Raw genomic sequence first — 22,888 nt, 5'->3', positions numbered from 1 at the left:
TACTCACGGCCTCTACAGGATGAACCATAATGTTTTAACCTCCCTGGCTATGGGCAGAAAGGGTTTTGGGGGGCCTTGGTGCTGTAATAAGTAGTCAAACAAGTGGCATCAGGATAGTTCTACCACAATTAAACACATTTGACAAGGATTTGCCTGTTGATCATATAGTTAGCTGGTTCTTCTTCATCTTCTTGAAGATCTGCTTACATTATCAATCACAATAACCCTCAGGTCAGAAGCAATTCCAAAGCACAGATGAGCTCTGAATAGATTTTAGACAGCTGGCAAGTGAGTTTCTGAGAATAGATCAGACCAAATGTTTTGCCAAGGGCCAGCCGACAGCAGAGGACTGCCAATAGCTGGTCCTGAGTCAGTGCCAGTGCCCAAAGAATAGTAGTAAAAAATCTGCTTTCTAAATTAAGGGCACTTGCAAATGGACAAAAAGGGTTTGCTGAATGAAAAGCACCAGGTTCAGTCAGTTGTTACCGGTTAATGTCCCAGTTTGATCCTCTTTTATTATTTTCCTGATGTCCCATCAAGGCTGAAATAAAACAGAGTCAGAGCTTTGGTATCGCTGATGCATTCCTTCCCCAAGCAGATGGAAGGATCCAGCTGACTGTGGGGTGTGTATAGCACAGCTGGGTTAAGAAATGAACTCTAATATTCAGTGGAATATAATAATAAATCATATAGAGAAATGGTGCGCCAGCAGTCGGAACAGATGAGAAGACTGTAAGCAGGCCCAGCCCTAGACATTTATGTGCCTGAGGCGAAGGACAATATCACACCTCCTAAACTGCTGCCTTTTTTCTTCAAAATAAGTGGCCTGTTTAAAGACATTTACTTTAAAGCATGACTAACATAATGTATAACTTGGCCCTAATCCAGGATTGGTACATGTGAACTGGCCCAGTGTCTCGTACAGTCGGGATGCAAGCACAGAAATGTTTATGTTGAAGTAGAGCACCTATACGAATGCTGCGTGCAGTATGGCTTTAGTCTCCACAATATCCCCATGGTTATTCCACTTAACCCAATAACACTTGATGTTAATGGGCGCTTTGTGTTCCCACCCCCTCTTACTTCCTGGGTGCTCCCCCTAAAAAAAGCGGATGCTCCCCTGGTTAACACAATGTGCAATTTAACCGTTAGTGTTTTGGATTAATGTTAAGCAGAAAATAAGCCAAAATTGAAAGCCAAATCATCCTCATCTCATCATCATCACCATCATTTTTAAATCCTTTGTGACATTTTGAATTGTGAGGAAGAAAATTATGGCAAGTGCAAATTTTCTATCCATGTACTCGTTATCAGTATACTCAGTATGACTGATATTCATAACTGATATTGTTCTGTAGGTGATTTTGCAAGTCTTCAGAGAGTGGAACTTCTTGTAAAAACATACCCACTACTTGCAATAATAGGAAATCATAAATGAATCAATTTGCTTGCTGACCAAGTGATTTGCCATATCAAAGTGCAAGTTTGCAAGATGTATATTCCATTATTCCAGATTGCACTCCTGACAACTTGCATTATGAACATTTGGCAATTGTCCTTTGATATTTTGAATGCTAACTACAGTGGAGCTGTCAGCAGAAATAAATTTCTTATTAAATTTGGAGCTTTAACAAGCAAGTCATTTGTAGAACCATCATTAAGTCTATTGCAGCACTGCAGAGCAAAATGAACTGGGTAGTGAAGTAACTCAATGGTTAAATTATATTCTTACATATTCATGAAGTCAAGTGGAAGTGAAAGACTTAAAAATGCAGTAACAGAATTATCTAATTACAACAAAAATTGTGTTACTAAACATAAGTTGCTGGGCACAGCAATTCATCTATTGCCTCTGATAGAACATTTATGGTGTTTTCCTATAATACAGCCAGGAAACATAGCAGTTATACACCTCCCCAAATTTACACGGCATTGGCCTTGAACCAGCAATCAGTCACATAGACAACAGCACCCTGGCATGCAAAGGGAGGGTGCATATTTGTGTGCACACATTTTAGCATATGTGGAACTGCTGCTCCATCCATTGAAAGGGGGGGGTGCATAAGAGCTCTATGCTAGCATTCAAGCACACATGAAGCTCTGGATTGGGGCAATTATGAAAATATTTGAATAACAATGTGATCTTGCATGGGTCAAGAATGAACACAATAGGCCCCTTGTATTAGAATGGTCAATTCAGTTCTGTTCATTTGCTTAACACTACAAAGCAACTGAATGACCTGAACCTTTGGGCTGTCTCAGCAGCAGTGAGACAATGTCATTTGTAGGCAATAAACGTTTCATTCTGTTTTATTGTGGGGTTATGTGTGGCCAGGCATTATGATCCAAGTGTGCTGTGTGAGTAAGGGTAGAACTGGGAATGAAGTTGGCAACTAAATGCTGCTTTTGAAGATCATGCACATAGACGACCATTCCAGGAAGGAAAAGACTCATCTGAATCACCAGCCAGTGAAATAAAATTGAATTTAACAGATGACTCTGCTTTAAAAGCTTGCACTAGTGGGCCTGCTAATGATCATATTTCACTAAGTTGGGGGATGCCGTTCAACCTCACATGTTGCATCATTTAAAGTTCTTGTACAACAGTGAAAATTTCAACCTCACAATGCAAGAGACAAGACTCTTTTCCCCTTCTTCCTATTAGTATGTGCGTTTCATCCAAGAATAATACATTGGTTATGAGTTATGCTATATACTTTTATTTCCACTGCAATTCCAGAGGTTTGTCACCGTAGAAAGGTATCCGAATATTTATGTCTGAATTACATTTCAGCAGCATGGTGGTCAACTGCTGTTCCATTAGGTTGTAACGTGATTTCATTGGCATGAATATTCATGGTTTTCCCGAACATATTAAACAGTTTCTTTGATGCTCTCTATGCCTCTTTCATCTCAGAATTTCCTTATTTTAGCAACCATATCTAGGGCATGTAATGAAAATTATTATGATTTCATCATCTCAACAAACAGTAAAACCTTAGATATGCTATTTATTATTTTATGTTCTCATTGCCCAAACATAGACATCTTCCTGGATGTCACTACCAAGTTACTCTTTTATCACTTTCTTAAGACAGAGCTCTCACTGTACCCTATTCTGTCCCATGTATGTTAGCTCTCTTTTCAAGCCACATTTGAACCATACATTTGAAGCACTATTATACATGACTTCCCCCAAATAATTATGGGAGTTTGCTTGCAGTTTGTTAAGGATGCTGAGAGTTGTTCGAAGATCCCTGTTCCCCACACTGCACTAAAATTCCCACACTCCCTTGGGAAGAGTGATTTATCATTAAACCACTCTTGGAATTGTAGATATTTTAATTGTTTTTTCACTTGTATGTTTGCTGTCCTGGCTCCTGGGGAAGGAAAGATGGGGTTATATCATCATCATGATCATCATCACTACTGCTACTATTACTATTGCCACTTCAATCTCTGAGCAGTGCGAGATTCTGGGTACTTACCCAGAGTTCATGTTCCCTTTTGGAAATGAGGCACAGTTGAGACTGTGGTGTCTTTATGATATATGGTTTATTTACACATGTATAAACTGATCCTCTGATGGTTGGGGTTCCGAGCATCAAAACTCTACTCCAATCTCTAGCTTTGTCTTCCAACTAACTACAAGCTGGTCTTCTCACACAGAGTCCCTTTCCTTTGTTTCCCTTAATGGCCTTTCAGCCAGGCTGTCACCTCAACAAAGGAAGCTAGTCTAGCGGGTTAGAAGGGTCTTGCATACTGCCTACTTCCTCCCCCCCCCCAATATTGAATCTCAATACCTTTAACTACAGTTCCCCTGGATTCTTTGTGGGATGCCATGACTGTGGAAAGAGGTCTAAAAATTATTTCAATATATATTGCAAATGTAGCCCCTGATGGCATCATCAAGTGGTATGGTATGGCAGTCTTTGCCACAGGACTGGTGAGGTGAGCCTGATTTGGAAATAGACCCACTAGATCATTTCCTCATTGGAAGTAAGTTTTTCTAGTTCCTATAACAGCCCTTGCAACAGTAGCAAATAAATGCTCACTCCAAAGATAACAGCAGAACAGTAATTTAAGAAAATAAACTAATTTGACCACCTCACCGCTTACTTCTAACTCCAGATTATTTAGGAATAGATTGAAAACCAGCAGTCCTTGAAGTGTGGACTTCTTTCCTCCCTCCGTTGTGAGAACTGTTCATTTGTTCCTACAATTTCCTTCTTGTTTTTTTCCCCCAGTTAGGATGTGTGCACACAATGCATTTAAAGCCCATTACCCCCTCAAAGTGTCCTGGGCATTGTATTTTCTTAAGGGTGCTGGGAATTGTAGCTTGTGGTGAGTAAACTATGGTTCCCATGAGTCTTTTGGGGTTTGTGCTTTAAATGAGTGGTGTATACAAACTTCTAAACATGTAGATTTTCCATCCTGCTTATAATGTTGTGTTATTAGTCTTAAGTAGTTATGAAGGATGCCAGTGGAAGAGCCCAGATGGCAATTTCTGCTGCTTCTGTGAACTTCTGGTAATAGGCATAAATGCACCACAGGCAAATGCTAACCAGAGTGTGAAAAAATAACTTCATTTTTTCCAGAATGAGAGCTGTGTCAAATATTTGCCTGTGAATGTTTTTGGGACGAACATTCTGCTTTTAAGAGGCATGAAAAAGCTCCAGAAAAAATATTTGCTTTTTACTTGCAGGGAAGCACACTGTTTGAACTTGTTCACAGCCATTGTTTCCATGGGATTACTTCAGCACCATAGTTTTTTACCCTTTGATCCTTATTTCCTGAAGTAATCCCAGCCAATGAGAGATGTTGTAGCGAATGCTAGACCAAATGCATTGAATTTGCCATTCTTGGAGGAAAGAGGTGTGACTTCAGGTACAGGATTAAAAATGCGGCCCTGTTTCAGATTAAACATGGCACTGCCTTCCATGCATGTGAATGGAAGCTAGTGTTTTGTAATATTTGATATATAGCCTCAATTTAAGAACAGTCCAGTTTAAGAACGATTTGGTTTACAAACTCAGCAAAATTGGAAATAGTGTCTTGGTTTGAGAATTTACCTCAGTCTAAGAACGGAATCCGAATGGTGGAAGGGCACCAGTGGCAGGAGGCCTCATTAGGAAAAGCGCACCTTGGTTTAAGAACAGTTTTGGTTTAAGAACAGACTTCCAGAACGGATTACGTTCGTAAACCAAGGTACCACTGTATTTAAAAGTGTAAGTAGAGCATAGGTGGCCACAAGCTGTGTGAACACCCATAGCATGCAACAGATCCACTGCCCCTAAGGCTTTCATCCATACTTTCCCCCACCCCCAGCTATGAGGTTGGGAGATTTGCCACCTGATGGATTTCCTATTCAAAACATTCTTGGGAGATCGCTGCATCAACAAACCATCTTCTAAAAGTTAGTTCCTATAAAGAGACATTCTTTGACCATCCTAGACTATCAAGCAATATTAACATAACCTTGTCAATAATAAAATGATAATGCCTCACTCTGCAGTGATCAGATACACCCCTAGTGATAGCCCAGCTACTGTAATCAAATAGCCATCACACACCAATGTTCTTTAAGGAGAAAAATCAGAGACAACATATTGTGAGTATGAAAGAAAGATTATGTGTTACAATGTAGATAACACAATCATTTTAGAAGTTATAAATGCCTCTGCTTTGGGAAGTCAAAGATCTGTTGCTCATCTTCCTGCAGGTCAGTGACTCCAATAATACATTGTTCCTGATGTAAGCAGGAAGTTTCAAATTTGGCCTATGATGTCAAGGCACTACAAGACAGCAGTGTGAAATAAGCTGTATTTTGTATCTAATCTTTCTCTCTTGTGCTGATTTTTGTTTAAGATAAGCAGATACGTTTTTAAAGAAATAACATTTTCTGCTGTAGTGTAGAATTCAGAGTGACCGTACACAGATTCAAACAGGAGGTGCGCAGAAAATGAGGTCCAAACATTTAAAGGTGGGGGGAACCCATACTAATGGCTGTAAATCTGCCTTTGGGAATACGTTTGTTACTGAATTGTGCATTTCTGATGTAATGACAGAACAGGGGCATAGTCTGAATAACCTCATTCCAAATCTTAAACCCAACAATATTGGCAACGCAGGTTGTATAGTCTGCTTTCATTTTAATGTTGGGAACTGGATCCAATTTTTCCTATTTTGAAATATCTCCTGTGCTGGTCCTTTTAGGTTGGACTGCATGATCTCCTATAAAGCATTCGGCTTTCCTCTTGTGTAGCTGACAGCAGAGTTCCAAAGGAAGACTTAGTACCACTCTGAGTCATAGAAAGAACCCTCCTATCTTCTTGGCTTCTATTCTCAGTTATAGAAACAGGGCCTGGTTGCTGCTATTAGTGATGCCATGCAAGTAGCACAAGGTTTACAGGGAGGAGTTAAACATTAATCTCTGTTTCTTGAGCATTTCCCCTCCAGGGGTTTGAAGCAGTTTACTAATTTACATTTCAGAACATTTTCCTACACACCTGATAAAGAGGTATGTAATTCATAATTTGCAAAATGAGGTAAATTAAGGTATTTCACTCAGTGCATATATCCCAGAACAACTTGGGAAAATCAGAATGCCATTTCCCCCATTAGGAATAGACCTTGAACTCTGAAATATGAAGATAAACCTTACCATTTCATGTAACAAATTTTAGGGCTTGGCTCAAGAATTGAACAACTGTAAAATTTCTGCAGGAAAATTGGTGCTACTATTCCAATGTATTCTTTGAGCTCTTCAAGCATCTTGAATCATCTTCACACATCAGAAAGAATCACACAACATCTTTTCTCCTGAAGTTGAGCTAAGAGCCAAAATTTGACAGAAATTTGCAGAAATTTCTGGCTCAGGATGCTGGTCCCATCCACTGGAAGCCCCTATTTGAGGTGAAGGTGCAAGTGGGCTTGCCATTATATTTCTTATAACCTTATTGGGTATTTCATGGCCATCCTCCTTCCGCTCTGAACATAACCCTATAAATAGGGTTATTTTGAGATTGCAACTTACCCCAGGACCACCCAGCAAGGAAGTTTTATAGCTGAGTGTGGATTTGGGCATTATTGTCAAATCAGAAGCAGCAGGTGTATGAGTTCAGTTTTTGTGCTCCCAGTTGAACTTTCTAAGAGGGACAGTGCACACTTCTCCTGCATAATGATGTTTGAATTCCCTGTGCATGTAAGGTCCACATGTCTCCTTTCACAGAGGAAAATACCCACTTCCTATATAATAAAAGCAGATGTGCAAGTTACTCGAGTATCTGCCATTGCCACTTGATTGTAATGTTCAAGGCGACCCTGAGGAGCAACTGGAAGTTCAGTCTCCAGCACTGCATTCAGCGCATGACGGGCTCTCAATAGCTCATTTATGTTTGCTTGCACACTATCACAGTAGGAGCCACTTGCCTGTTCAATATAAATCAAATGCACCTATTTTCATCCGTAAAATTCTGGAAGGTACATGAAAGGACAAATTACCTTACGGTTTCCAACCCTGCTTGCTAACTAGTAATATAGCGGTATCTTTATGCCTTTTTCATGCCCTTTATCATTTGTGTACCAAAGTCAATTATGCAGGCCTAATGGCTGCTATCACACAGTTTAGAAATTGTTGTTTCATAGATCTCTCTTTCTCTCTCTTTTAAAGATGGTATTATTTTTTTCTTCTGGCACAGGAGGTTCTAGAAATTGGTGAACTTGCTCACTGAAGTAGCTATCTGACAATTTGCATTCTGTTCCAGAATTTAGCTCTCTATAATTTGTAGGTAATTGTATACATTATCATATTGTTTGGAAATATTCCTCAGATCCATGGCATGAAAGTGCTATACAAGTGTAGAATGACTGATTGATTAAAAGCTGATCTATGCAAGAAAACTTCAGAAATCAGAACATAAAGGAGCACAAACGAAAATACTGATTAGACTTTGGAGGGATAATTTCCAAGCATTACAATAACGACCTTGAAGACTGCCCAGCAGCATCGGTGTGTATGAGTTTCTTCAAAGGGGGAAATATAGGTTGACATTCCCCTGGTGATTTTCTGATATCAAATGAAAGACATAGACAATAGAGACAAGTGAGGGAATGAACATGCCATACAAGACCAGATTTTAATTTAGTGTCAAATAAGACCCAGAAAGCTTAAGAAGATTTATCCAGAGTATTACTATACACGAGTAAAAAACACAGCTTTATTGGATTTAATACAAGTATTTTATAGATATATTCTAGTGTCAGCACTGTAGAAAGGGGGCTTCTTATGGTGCTGGATGAAAAGGAAATAGCATGAAATCAGAACAGAGAGAGATGGTATCCAGTAATCAAGATGTTGATAGCTACCCCATCATCTATCCTTCCCTATATTATACAAAAATAGCTATAGAGAAGGTGAGCATAAGCAAAAGTGAAGTGTCTGGGGTTTTATTGAAAACCAGTCACTGTACTCAAACAAAGGATATACAGATATATGGACAAGTGGATGAATGCAGTCTCCAACATGTCTTCTTTTTTTTTAGGGGAGGGGGAAACAGTCAGCAACATATTAAATTGCTATCAAAAGGATAGTGAAAATAATTCAGCTAGGATTCTCTCTGGGATTCAAAGATAAAGCACCATCTTAAATCTTAAACCGAGATCAAAACATTTTAACATTCATTAAGGTACCTAAACAGAAGTGACTTGATTTTCTGAGGATCTCTGACTTACTCAATTTAATACTATTTCATGTGCTAGGCTTACATATGCAGTCTGTCCTACATGTTTTCCTCTTTCCCACACGGCAGGTAGTTTGTGATTGGTTGTAGACTCTGCCACCCTAAACCTATCCTGTTAAATGAAATAGAAATAGTGGTGTGAGTGGTCAGCTCCCTTTTCTTCATTTAGGCAGCCCTTTACAATGGGATATACAGTCGTACCCCGGCTACTGAATGCCTTGGGAGTCGAACATTCCGGCTCCCAAACAATCAATGAACGTCCAACGGGGCTTCCATGACTTCTGATTGGCTGCAGGAGCTTCCTGCAGCCAATAAGAAGCTGCACTTTGGAAATTAAACATTTCAGAGGTCGAACAGACTTCCAGAATGGATTCTGCTTGACTTCTGAGGTACGACTGTACCACTAACACACACACACACACACACACACACACACAAGCTGTAGTGCAAGCTTTCAACTGCAGTTTGAAAACGCAGAAGCTGAAATCAACTTCTTCCACTGTCCGAATATTTGAAGGAAATATGTCCTGGCATGGATTTCACACACTGTTCCCAGCAGTTAGAAAAATATTTTCCAATACCATGGCTATTAAGTGAATGTGAGGCTCTGGATGTCTGTGATATTTTCCGGTGTATCTGGGAACTCTGACCTTTTATAACAGGAATGGTGTCAGAGCCTGGGAAGTGCTTTAACTTGGCATCTGAGCAAGATGAAGCAAGAAGTCTGATTAGTCTATAGCTACAATGTGACCTTAGATATGTCTTAGACATGGACAGATCTGAAAAGCCAGGAGATTAGCCCAATCCATTATGATGCGATTCTCAAGGATCAAAATGTTTCTTACACAGCTCCTCTCTGGACACCTGTCAATAACTCAGAGAATCATTCCCACATTACTCCATTCACTTAAAAGATATCAATACCATCCGCAGGAGAAAATTCTGTAAAATTCAGCACAGTTAAATGCTGACTTTGTTGTTCTGTCTGCAGATGAATCTGTGTTGAATTTTCCATGAGGTCTCCCAAACTGGAGAACACAGAGGTAAGCAACAGATGGCTCCTGGATGGGCCTCCAAACACTTCAGGATATTAGCCTGCAAGAAAGAAAACTTAATTGTGTATGTGTATATCCAGAAGAGGGAGAAAAAACCCCAGCAGCATTTAGCAAACTGAAGAAAGAAGTAAGCTTACACCATTGGTGTAGAAGTCATTTCTGTAGCTCTCTCCCCAATGAGGAGAAATAACACTCTCTTCACAAAATGGGTATTATAAACAACTGCCATTTGTTCCTGTCCTTCCTTTGCTCTTGCCTTTCTCTCTCCAATGCTGTAAAATAGAGTTGGATTTTTTTTTGATTCGGAGCCTCAGTTTTTATTCAGAAGTCTCGTATGAGGGCTGCAGGAAGTGTAACAGCAGAGATCATTCCATGTGTGACTTAAGAGTGAATTTTGCACTTAGTAACTCAGCTAACCAAGAAGAGGGTGTGCTGCTTAACAACCAAGCAGAGTGGCATGAACTTCACTGAGGTGGCATGTGCTTTCATTGGTCAGGTAGTTCTGAGGGAAGACAAAACCTCTCTGTAACTTAACCTTCAACTTACACAGGGTGTTATGTACTGAGTTGAATAGGATCCAAAATGCAGCAGTCTGATTGGTCCTAGAACAATAGGATTCAGAATGCAGCAGTCTGATTGGTCCTAGAACAATAGGATCCAGAATGCAGCAGTCTGATTGGTCCACAGGAGCCACCCAATCCAGCTCCAGGTGGAAGTGAATCCACAACCTGATTGGCCTACAGGTGAACCCCGGAATTAGCCAATCACGTGGGGCCTATTGTGTAAATAATGTATTTAAAGCAGACATTCTGGGGGAACTTCCATTCCTCCTCACCACTATGAGCTGAATAAAGAGCACGAAATCCACTCTCAATTCCGAGTATATTTCACAGGATTTTGTTCATTTGCCTCCATAAAGTGCTATCTCTCTTTTCGCTCTGGACTCTGCATTATTTAAGTGACTTCGCTAACAAGGGTTTGTGTAGGAGCAAGTTGAGCAGGGAAGAGCCACCATACTAGATTCCTCTCACCAGTAGATCATGTTTTGGTGGAGCCCAGCTGCCACATGTTCCTTGGGGCCTTTCTCTTATCACCTGAGGCAGCAGTGTCCCTAGAAACCTATGCCCACCTTAGTTCAAAGTGGTCAGACACACCCTTGTCTTGCTCTTGCGCAAACAAAAAATTTCACCCTTTCCCACTCACTTGGCAGAACCTCTGTAGGAAAGCAAGCACCCATAAAAAATGAGAGGGGAAACAAGGAAGGAGAGAAGAGTCCCTCACTTCCCCCAATCTGCAACTATATGTGTTGCCACTGGGACACCCATCTGGAACTTGACTGAGGGGAATAACAGAAGCAAAGCAGAGACTCCCCATCTCACACTTTTCCTTGAGGGCATACTAGGAACTGACACCATTGTGCTGAAGTTAGTGTTGCACTATGTTCTCTGTTACCACCACCCCGTCCAACAATTCTCATATATGCTCACAAGACTGACAGCACCACTTCCTGAACATATTGGGAAGCTGAGGGCCAAACTAAAGAGACTCTCAAATGACAAGCTTCTAAACACCCACTAAGGGTACACACTGCAGCTTTTAGGATTCTGGAATGTTATTTTCTTAAGGGAACCAGTGGCCAACGCTTCTTAAGAATGTTTTATATGTGAATTTTAAAAAGTCAAAAATCTTTCCACTGCAGGGGGAGAAATGGCAAGAGTCTGAAGGAGAAAGGAGGGAAAATAGCAGTCAAATCCTTCAGGTTTAACAGTCTTCTCTCTAGCTGTTTGAGACTCACGAAATTCCTAAGACCTGAGATCCAAGTGAAGATTTCACTGAGTGGAATCGTCACTGAGACTGACTCAACTAAGATTATATATCCTCCTGATACATGAACATGTGTTTTTTCACTTGGTCAGCAGAGAGTTTGAATTTCTTGTGGAGACCACCAGCATAGCTGACTAGCTGACTCTAGAGCAGTTTTGAGGAAAATAAATGTATTTTAACTCGTTCATGCCGCTGCAGGTGATTTATATGAACAAAGAAAATAGTGCATGCTACTGTACAACAGAAAATGAACCTACATTGCAAGGTGTTGCACCAGTTGAACAAAGTACTGTGGGAACTTGTGGAGGTTCCATTCACACATTCTTTTCCTATCACAAGATGTTCACACATGCATGTACATCACTTGTTTGTTTTATCCTCAACTCTTGAGCCCCGTTTAGGAAACAAATCTTGTGTACAATCAATGCACAGAGCGGAAGCAGGAGTGTGTCTGCTAGCCAAGATCCAACCACAGCATGTTGAGCAGATTGTTACAGCAGAAGCTATACTGATAGCAGAGGTATATACATAGGCCCTATCCAAAAAGTCTGCAGCATTCTTTTCAGGGTACAGATAAGATTGTGCATACATAGCAAAAAGTACCTTATTGATGTAGAAAGAGAAGCTGCTTCCTGGAAGACAAACTCAAGTCTGGTGCTGGAGGAAGAAGTGAGTTGGTCTAAGAGCCAAATAATTCTTAACTGTGAAATATTTTTTTGCTTACTGAAATTTTAGCAAGAAGGAGGCAGTTTAGTGGCTTGTGTTAATCCTGCTTTATTTTCACTACTCACAAGCAAAGAAGTGCCATAGAAAGCTCCCAATGAGCAATTTACTCCAACCAAGATTTGAACTAGGAGTGGGAAACAGGCAGTGGAAGAGTGTCTATGGGGAGTGATGGGTGTCAGGGACTGGGCAGAGGAGGAATGGTGGAGACCGTCTCCCCATCCTGACCCTTCCAGGGAGGAGGAAGAGGAAGATAGTATAGATTTACAACAGGGGTTTGAGGGAGGTCGCAGCTCAGAGGCAGCATGAGGGGGAAAGTTGAGAAATCATGGGAGAGCCAGAACAACACCCGGCTGACACATTGTCATTAGAAAGCATTCCAGACCCACCATCTCCCAGAACCTGGCAACCATAAAAGTAGGAGAGCAAAGAACACAAAGACAAAGGGCACATAGCAGCACCCGTAGAAGTGACAAATGAGGAAGTGGGAGAGACAGGGAGTGGAGAGTCACTTGGGACAACGCTATTATCCAAGGGGCTGGGTTCTATAGCCTCTCTCTGTAAAGACTTAAATAAAAAGGACTGTAAGATACTTTCCTTGTCTTTAGACTTTCCTGGGCATCTAGCTGGGCGCTGCTGACAGCATCATGACAATGGGGTGCTGCCCCGACCTCAGTCTGCCTTCAGCCAGCTCTCACTTGCCTTCCTTCCTTCTTACAACCATTCTAGGTGTTGGCACTGCCTATCAACTCCCTCTTTCTTGGTCTCTGCATTGCCCTTGTAGAACTCAGCAGGGAGGAGGATGGGGGACAAAACTAGAACCCCAGAAATGATTTCTTTCAGCTTCTGCCTTCTGGAAGAAGGTACAAGGTTATAAAGACTAGGACTAGCCGCCTGAGAAACAGTTTCTACCCAAATGCAATTTTGGTTTTAAATGCATTGTAAGGAGTCTGTATGGGAGTATCTTGTATTTAAAAATGGGGTATCAGAGTTTTTAGGGGGCTAACCAGGTTGGGATAGCTGGGATAGCAGGCTTGTTGGGTTTTGAGTGACTTATGTAGATTTTTCAATTTCGTTGTTCTGTATGGGACAATGACAATAAAGATTAGCGTATCATATCATATCGTATTGTATCGTTGAATTAGCTGGTTCTGCCTGTCATTCATTCTGGCTCCACCTACCGTTGGTCTCCCTGCTTTTTGGCCTACCAGCCCCAATGTACACCAGCCACTAGTGGGAACAGTTTGTCCCTGCCCGCTTGAATAGTGTGAATCCTTAAAAGGCCAACACTCTTTTAGGTAAGCACTGCTTCTCCTTTCTACATCTTCTTACCTGGTGTGTTCCCTGAACTGTTGGGTAGGCATGGTGGAACAGAGAGTGCTTGATTTTTGAGGCTTGGGGGGAGATATCTGTGAGGGTCCTGGCTTGGGTTGCAAGGGTCCTGGCCACCAGTTTCAGGTTCGATATATGGAACTGGTCCAGTTCTTTAGCAGGTGATGAAGCAGCCCTGGACTGGCCATCCTTTGCTGACTCTCATCATGACATCAGATGGCTGGAACACGTTTTCACCAATCTTTTTGCATCTGAATCTCAGATTTTAGTGTCATGTTTTCATTGGAAATTTCTGTGGAATTAAGTAAGTTTAAATAGCTGAAACCAATAGTGTGGGGATGATTGATATACAAAAAACCCGGGTGTCAAGAGCATGGCATTGCATGGAACAGGTACCAGTTTGAGTTTGGAATTCTGACAGGAAAATCTAAATACAAGATCATTTGTGGCAGCGACTTCTCTAATTTCAAACAGAAAACACTCACTTAAGTGCAAGTCACATGTTACTCATGGCTGCTTCACTGTGATTTACACCATGTACCATTTAAGAAGTTGTGAAGGAATGAAATACGAAAACAGTTAAAAGAGAACATTGCATTCACGGGTTCCGCTTGGTTGATAACACCAAGTGGCAGAATGAGAACACTTTTTAAAGATATGATTAAATATAAATTTTATGAAATGAAAACATCATAGCTTAAGGCTCTTTAAAATCCATGCATACTGAAGGATTCCAAAAATAAGACACCAACTTCTTTTAAAAAAAAAAAAAATCCAAGCTGGCAAAATGATGCTACCATTTAAACAAATCACAGTTTATGGACATTTGCAACAGATCCTCCAAAAACTATACATGAAGTATTTATGCCAGTCCCTCTTAACATTGGTCCATGTCATACCCAGCTGCATAGATAGTCTAAGCCAAACTAAACAAAGTGGAAAAGTGACAAAGTGTTTGGTAGTGTTTTGATTGTAGATAGTCTAAGCCATCAGAGCCCCAAACCACAAAAATATCATATTAAGTTATAAATCATGGTCCTCCTTATAGAGGAAGCCAAGCACCTCTCAGATAGACAGTGCTTTATTGGTTGGAAACAGCACGGGGTCAGAATTTCACCAAAAATCTGACGTTATCCAATTCTCTCAAAAATGGTGCCAAAGTGTTGCAAATTCTCCCCTGAAAGGTTTGGCGGTAGAAACAGAAGAGTTTTTATCATAGGCCAAGGAATTGGTAGCAAGTTAGTGTCCCACTCCAAACTGGTCTATAAGAAGTAGGTTGGGAATACCAAGTTTCCAAAATAGATCTTTACTGAATATAATACAGTGACAAACAGAATTAAAGTAAAAGTGCAGCTTATGCTTTGGTCACATTGTTTGTGCAATGTATTAATTTGAAGATTATTTTTTTTAACCTGCTTGCAAATGTTTAGTACTGAGAACAACTTAAAATTGCAGCAGATTACTTTATTTTGCTATCTTTAAATAGGCATTCCAAATGAACTGGCTGTTGCTATTCTTCTGCAAATATCAAATGAAAGAATGTGGAAGTGCTGTGCATTATGAATAGACCTGCATTTCTTTTTAAGTTATCCCCAAACTAGGTTGAATATTAAGACGGGACAGAGCCATTGACATAGCAACTCTAATGATTTCTGCATTTTGCTGCTGGTAAAGAATTGAAAGGTGGCTGATTTGAATATTTCCTTCAATCTTCCATCAATAAACAAGAGACAAGGCAGATTTGAAAGTTCATCTGGGAAGAGTCATGTTTTTATAATTGCATTTAGCCTTCAGGCATGTGAAATCCAGAGGGTTAGGAGTGCTGTTTTAGAGAACTGGATTAGGCCAAGAGGTACACTCAAAACCTGGAGACATAATTTAATTTGCTTGTGGTCCCACACCTTAATCTGAGGACAGAAAGGGGAAACGCTTTCCCATTTAATAAGTATGTACTTTGGTGAAAGAGAGTTCCATATGAAATATACATTCATCCCACCAATACTAGGGTGTTTGTTTCTTATTTGTTCTCATGTGGCAGCAGAACAATTTATGAAACAAATAAGGAACAGAAATTCTGTATTTGGTTAAATCTGATTGTTAGATTTCTGCGGTGTTTTTAAAAGATGCTTATCTTTAATGCAATCACACAGTGTCAAAGAGGAAAAATGTGATTGCTAGCCAATGTGTCTGTAATACAGTCAATGTTCTTCAGGAAACAAAGTGGTATGGAAGTAGATTTGCACTGGAAAACATTCAAATAATGCTGTATTATGAAGATACAAGACAGCAAAGTGTTGTCAAGGGATACATTTTTGAATAACAAAAAAAAACAAAATTGCACAATGTTCTTTTTCCCCTGTGATGGAAAATACTATAGTCCTAACTATAAAATTAAAATCAGTCTACAGATAAATCTGAAATATCAAGGATATTGTATAATAAGCTGGCAGGCAGAGGGGTAAAAGCAATGCACAAATATGTTCACAGTTGAATGCAACAGCCAACAGTGTTATTCAGGGGACTGTTTTAGACTCCATACAGCTGTTTTTCAGAAACATCCTAATATCTAGCAAATCCACTCATTTGACGCACAGAGTGACTAATTGCTGTAAAACAATTAAATGTTCCACTATACTACACATGCATGCAAAGGGCACACCCAGAATATGAAGCTTATATTTATTAAAACAGAACAGGGAAGAAATTGCACCAATCACAGCTAACAAGTGTAGGCAGGTATAAGCTGCACAGACAGATAGGAAATCTTCTGCCTGCTGCTAAGAACCAAACCACCCCAGATCAACTCCATCATCCAAGCTGGTGTGACAGGAGCCAAATAGCAACTTCCCATCAAGGGAAGCCATAGGTGTGCAGCCTGACAGGTGCCAGACACCCCTACTATTCAGCATTCAATAAGTGGCACATGCCAGGCCCCAAGAGCAGCAAAGCTGACCAACATTAGACAGATGATAAGTGAAGTGCCCTCCCTGCATTACGATACTGACCATGTACCACTCCACTTACCTGTCCACATTAAATGCCAAATAAACCAAACAGCCAAAATAAATTCAAGCCCAGCATAACCAGCCTATTGGCTAATAAAGGCAATGTGAAGGAAGTCCCTCACCCCATTCCCCTCGAGGCTTCCTCCTTCATTGGGCTGGAACAAACACACACACAATCTTACTTAAAAACAAATGGTCACCTCTGACTTCCGGGGAGGAATGATAGCGGACTAGTGATCAGCTGCTGACACTCATGTCAGCAGAGATAATTATGTAGTGATTAAAGGCAACCAAGGCATAAGATCTTGAAAACCAAAACTTCCTTTTGAGATAAGGGGGTCAGGGATTAACCCCTCAGGCCCAGAAGAAGACATTCATCACACCTTGAACAAAGACGTTTTCAGGATTGGAGAAGTGTCTCAAGTGAGGAACATTCATCAAGCCCATGCACTGCATCATAGCTCTTAAATTAGGGCACCAGGTCGATAATACCACCTTCTTTTAACTATTTACAAGACTGGAAGTAAGTACTAATTGGATACGCTATCTGCCAGTTAATTCGCATCCAGAAACTGCTGGAAGATGAAAAAGCATTAATTAACAAGCAAAAAATAGACCAAAAAGCTTACCTTAACTATGGATGACTTTGAAAGTTTACAACTGAAGAGATATGTACCTCTTATCCTGTCTAAAATTTACAATTTATACCATCTGTAATTCTCTGTTGTTTGTGGGCTGTTTTAGACATGGAAACGAAAGTAAATGTTATCTGTGTCAGGATGGAATACTGATTTAAAGAAATGGGCACATTTTTCTGGAAGCAAAGACTGCCAAGGAGAGAATAATATAACTCAAGATGGCAAAAACAATGCTGAATGCCTCACTGACTGCTGGTATCATGCAAAAATTACTAGATGAACAGTTGATAGAATTAAGAGCTGAGATGTGTGGAATATTAAAGGAGATCAGATCAGGGGGGCAAAAACAGACTAAAGAATGCACAGGACCTGTGGGAAAGGATGTTGATCCAGAACAACCTGAACACAAAAAGCTAAAGGCAAAATGGACAACAGCAAACATTGGAATGGAGTGGTCATCCACTCAGCTGACTGGAGAACTGGATCAGACAAAGGGTGCCATTGTGACGCTGGAAGAGAAACAACTGTAGATGGCAGAACAGAAAAAGGATGCTGTTGTGACTGGGAGAAATGAATGGAATTATGAATAGAAACATTAAGAAACAAATGGAGATAGCAGAGGCAAAGCTGAGAGAGAAAGGCCCCTGTGTACATGCTGAAGTGAATACAAAAGAAAATGCCCCCAAGATTTTGGAGATTAGCTTGGGAAAAGAATGGGGAAAGGGGGGGAAAGGCACCTTTTCTTTTCTCTTTTATCCAGGATACAGAAATTCATCATAATGGATACAGAATCATGACCAACGAGAACATACCAGTCCCATTTCCTGTTGTCTATGATGCCGTATGATGAATTTCTTTGGACTCTGGTATATACATTTTTTAAAACAAAGTGTTAAAACAACAACAACAACAACTTTTAAAGTGTCAGCATAACACATGGTTCAGGTGTCTTTAAGATCACACACAATATTACATTGCTTTATATTGCTAAATCTAAACTGAATTATCTTAGCTATATTTAAAATAATGAAACCGTGAATTTGGTGCTCTCTTTATTTGCTTTTGGCCAAAGGAGAACTAAGGATTCACCAGAGAATGTAGTTATATGGGATCATGCAGTACCTAAATGTAATTTTGTTAAGTGAAGAACTGAAATTACCATATGCTCACATGACTCTTGAATACCAGTTTCAAATGAATCCACATTCATGATATTAAAAAGCAAAAATGTAGAACTGGTAGCACTCAAAATAAAGTATTTGTAAAGCATATTCAATATAAAGAAAACTGAAATTATTTTCACTTTCCTTTAGGAAACAGTACCCATTCAAAGATGAAACTTCCTAAATGAAATAATTATGTGTGAAAATTCTACTATGCATTGTTGTAGGCACACATTTGACCTATGCTAAAGGCCCCTTGTGCTCAATAAAAATACTGACTTCCTAAGGAAGAAGTTGATGAAAAGTAATAGTAAATCACTGTATGTAAAATTTACATCTGTTTACCCAGTGCATGATGTCACACAGTTCACTGACCTTGCTTGATTGGGGTTGAGATAAGCAGGGCATTTTTATTGGCAGCAACAGGAATAGGTTCAAAATTGGAGAAAACTAAATATAAAAAAAAGACTAAGACTGAAATCCAGAGAAAATTAGGTGCACTTAAGTGCCACTGAAATCCCTAATCAAAGAGGAGAGACTTTCCTCATCTGTAACTGAAGCCAGTGTCTGGCTTGAAATTAAGCTGAAATCCCACTGATTAGGACTTGGGTACACTTAACTTTCTTTGAATTGTGCCCTACATGCATAACAAAAGTCTCGCCCATCTTGGAGAGCCTCGTATAAGACAGCCTTATCTCTTAAACAGAAATATTAAATTAATGAGATTACAGTTGAAACCCCATTATCCAGATGTTACAAGACATATACCATCTGATTCCAGCAGATGGCTATCAGAATATAGAAATATAGTTGTCAGGGGGAATGGGATAGCCTCTTCCATTTCTGTATCTAACCAAGGGCTTCATTTGTTTCCGTAATCATCATGCCTTAAAGACACATATAAGATAAGGAGGGGGGAACCTCTGGGCAGAAATGCCTTTACATCTTTGAACAGACTGATGTGGCTTTTATACTTGGGTATAATTCACAGCCTCCTTGCATGAAATGCAAAAGAGACAGTTTCAGCCCCTCCTTTGTTCCCTAAATTCCTGCAAAAAGTTTGATAGTTTCAAAGTTCAGACGAGCTGTAAAGGCATTGCAAAATAAGCTTATCAGGCATTATCATGAACCATAGGAGAGAATTCTCTAAGTATGTCTCGATATCAGATGATATATTGATTGATTGATATATGGGAGCTCCAGTGCATTGATATAAGAAAGTTGCCAGCATAACAAGGCTTACCCTCTCAGGCCGTGTTCCAAAAAAGCTTCCCATGGAATGAATGAAGCCTGATTCCTCATACACAGAAGGAACCTGCTGCTACTGAGTACATGGTTTGGGATTGCTGCCTTGAAACAAAAGAGTGGCCCAACTGCTGTGCGTTTTCCCCACAGCCATCTAAAAGCAACATATTTGTACAAACAAAACAAAAATAAGCCCTCTTTTAGACTACTCTCTTTGCTTTGACAGAAAACTTCAGTTTTAAGCCAAGATTCCAGATTGTTTTTGTGGAAAGACTTCCACTTGTATGAAAGTGTATATATAATGGATATGTGGTAGCAGTAATGTGATGCTGAAGTAATCTCATGAGAAATGGATGACTCTCAGGGGACTCTATACAGTGGTAGGTAGTAGAGACCAGTAAGGGTGAATTGGTATTCTAACAATATGGAGAAAGCCTTCGATTTGTACCATCACAAAAATACCAGATCTCATTCATAATTCAGCAGTAATGTGTGTGTATTTTTTTCCCTTTTACAAAGTGTTTTGCTTTTGTAGGAAATGGAAGTGACAGCTTTGAAGGTTCTTTCTGGCTTCATACCTATAGGATCTGAAGTTCCTGTCATAATTTTGAAGTACCCTCATGCCCATAAAATCTGATGGGAACTGTAATATTCTTTTATCTGATAAATGGACACATGTGGATCATGCCATCCAATTGGGGCTGAATTTGGAGAGGCAGATAATTACGACTGTGCAGTGGTACCTCTGGTTATGAACTTAATTCGTTCCGGAGGTCCGTTCTTAACCTTAGGTAGCACTTTAGCTAATGGGGCCTCCTGCTGCCGCCACGGCACTGCCGCACGATTTTTGTTCTCATCCTGAGGCAAAGTTCTTAACCTGAGGTACTACTTCTGGGTTAGTGGAGTCTGTAACCCAAAGTGTTTGTAACTCGAGTACCACTGTAATACACTAAGTAGCTGAATTCCCGCCGCCATTTTGTGGGGGGTGAATGGCCCCATCAGATGGGGGGGGGGGTTGGTAATCTTTGGTCCTACATTAGTTTAGAAGTTCCATTCTATAGCCAAACAAACAACAAAGGAAATGTTAACTTTGAGCTATGGAAGCAATGAGAATTTAGGTGTTTCCTAAACCTGAACAAAAGATCAGTTTTAGAACTTCTCTATAACTGGGGAAGGGTTGGCAAGGGAGGGAGGACTAACTGTATGAAATCCTTTCCTTAAAAAAAAGATGCACATTTTTAATTTATATTCATCCAAGGTTGGGATGTGATAAATGCAGGGCCTTTCACAAAGTGAATATTATAATGAGGCCGTAACATTTTACTAACATGAATTCATAAGGTGACCCTGGAGATTAACAATAAAACACAACTCTGTAACAGATAGAAAAGACCGCGTTTCTGTGTTTTCTCCCCAAATAAGGCTCAGCTTGTCCAATCCTTATAGGGGAGGATTTGCCTGTAATGTCTCCATTGCACCTATTAAAAATAAAATACAATTACAATTCAGCTTTGAGCACCAGTAATTCTTGCATGCTCACTGGCCTCTTTGAGGCGAATCAGAGTTTGTATACATTCCCTTCCAGCCAGAATCTCCCCTTCTCTCCCCACTCCCTATCTATAAAAAGGTGAGCAGATTAAACAAATTATGAACTATGCAGGGCTTGAATACTTTATAAAATGGTAGAACCAGCTTTTAGAAACCTTTTAATGTTCCATTTCCCAGAGGTGAAATGCCAGGCTCCATTCTCCTCTCTTTCAGTTGCCCTTGCCACTTCAAAATGTGTCTGGAAACAGCTCTGCAGATGGCCTCGTATGTTTTACAGGAAATATTACTTAAACATTGGAAAGGATCAAATTTCTCCTTTTAGGAATTACAAATCTGGATTTCATTTTCTCCTCCAAACCATGGGAAAAATGTTACTGTTTCATATGTCACAAAGGAAGTATTTTTAAAAAGAAGGGGGAAAATGAACACTTGTGTTACAAAATACACCAGAGGACTTTGGAAATGTTCCTCTGTTTTAATATAAAATAATAGCAAATCAAAATAATCTTCCGAAACCAATTCCCCTGTCCTCCCCCCCCCTTCTTTAATGTTAGGAGCTAGAAAAAATATTGTACAGGATCTTAATATTTTGATTGTTATGTCTGCAAGTAGAAAACAGTAATAAAGTTCTATTTCAACTTGATAGCCCATTACTTAACATTTCAAGCATTTCCTCCATTTGGATCTTGATTTTGGTGGGGGCGGGTTTACAAGACTTGTTTAGGCTGCAGGTGGGGATGGAGGAGCTCCATTATCAGAGGGGAGGGGTCTGGTGTTAGTAAAACACACAATTAAAATAGTACCAAGTGGTGTCAGGGTTTACTGGTAATGACATTAATTGCCAGTTCATAAGCCACAATTTCCTCACTGCAAAGTTCCTGAAATCAAAATAGCCAAGTATACATATTTCCCATTTAAAACCACACTCCCCCCCCCCCCGCCTCTGGGTAGACACCTCACTAAGAAGGAGTGAAATTACAAACAGCACCTTTTAGGAAATTAAAAAGGGCCATTTTCTCTAATATTTCACTTCAGAATATGACTGTTTTAAACCAATGGAAGCAATGGTTTCCAATGATTTTGAACTTTGTCCTTTGCTCCAGACATCTTAGGTACCACTGAGTGTTTGCTGCTCAAATCCAGCGCTCACTGCTAGAAACCCCCACCCCCAAGCCATTACACTTTAGCTTATATAGATTAATTGCTCTGTTGTGTAAGACAACCATGATGAAAGTAACTATGCACAACAGGGCTTCCTCCTCTCACCTGAAGCCTGTCACACATCTTCAAAAGCTGCTCCAAAGTGTTTGGGGGGGCCCTCTGTAGCAGAGTTAGGGGGCAGGTGAGGAAAGGGCAGGCAGATCCAAAAAAGCTCAAGAACTTTGGCTGCTTGCCCCCCTGACAAAAATCCTGGCTATGCCCATACTGCTGGGTGAGCAAAATTCCATTCACACAGTGTCTGATACAACTCATGGACTCACAGTGTGATAAATAGGAAGCAAATTGAAGGCAAGGAAGCCAAGGAAAAGTCATAAGATGGTCACTTCTTGGGCAAAAGTTTCTTTGTGCCTCAGTTTTCCAAGAGCTGGGAATCAAATTATATCTAGTGTGATA

The 22,888-nt window shown here is 40.1% G+C and overlaps 1 protein-coding gene and 1 long non-coding RNA gene across 7 annotated transcripts in view; one reads left to right on the top strand and one right to left on the bottom strand.

Annotated features, from left to right (window-relative positions):
* LOC310763983 (uncharacterized protein) overlaps positions 1–22,888 on the top strand; it is a 100,491-nt gene that overhangs the window by 69,507 nt on the left and 8,096 nt on the right. For 2 of the 6 annotated variants that reach the window (XM_083617092.1, XM_083617093.1), the window contains exon 5: positions 7,833–7,958. The exons of 2 other annotated variants lie outside the window; for them this stretch is intronic. In XM_083617092.1, the coding sequence (XP_083473218.1) occupies positions 7,833–7,877 (45 nt within the window). In that variant the 3' untranslated portion in view covers positions 7,878–7,958. Of the gene's footprint in view, positions 1–7,832; positions 7,959–9,732; positions 9,785–18,078; positions 18,160–22,888 lie in introns of those variants that run through there. 2 more of the 6 variants (XR_014548936.1, XM_083617094.1) reach the window with 2 other exon arrangements.
* On the bottom strand, positions 9,026–21,687 carry LOC310764007. The gene is made up of 3 exons (XR_014548965.1): positions 21,430–21,687; positions 13,676–13,967; positions 9,026–9,836 (listed from the first exon to the last, which is right to left on the bottom strand). It is a non-coding gene; the product is annotated as an uncharacterized lncRNA (long non-coding RNA).

Source organism: Podarcis filfolensis (assembly GCF_964270895.1).
Source record: "Podarcis filfolensis genome assembly, chromosome: 5".
Taxonomy (NCBI): domain Eukaryota; kingdom Metazoa; phylum Chordata; class Lepidosauria; order Squamata; family Lacertidae; genus Podarcis; species Podarcis filfolensis.
The sequence above is the reverse complement of the archived record's forward strand: the minus strand, read 5'-3'. Positions and strand labels throughout refer to the sequence as shown.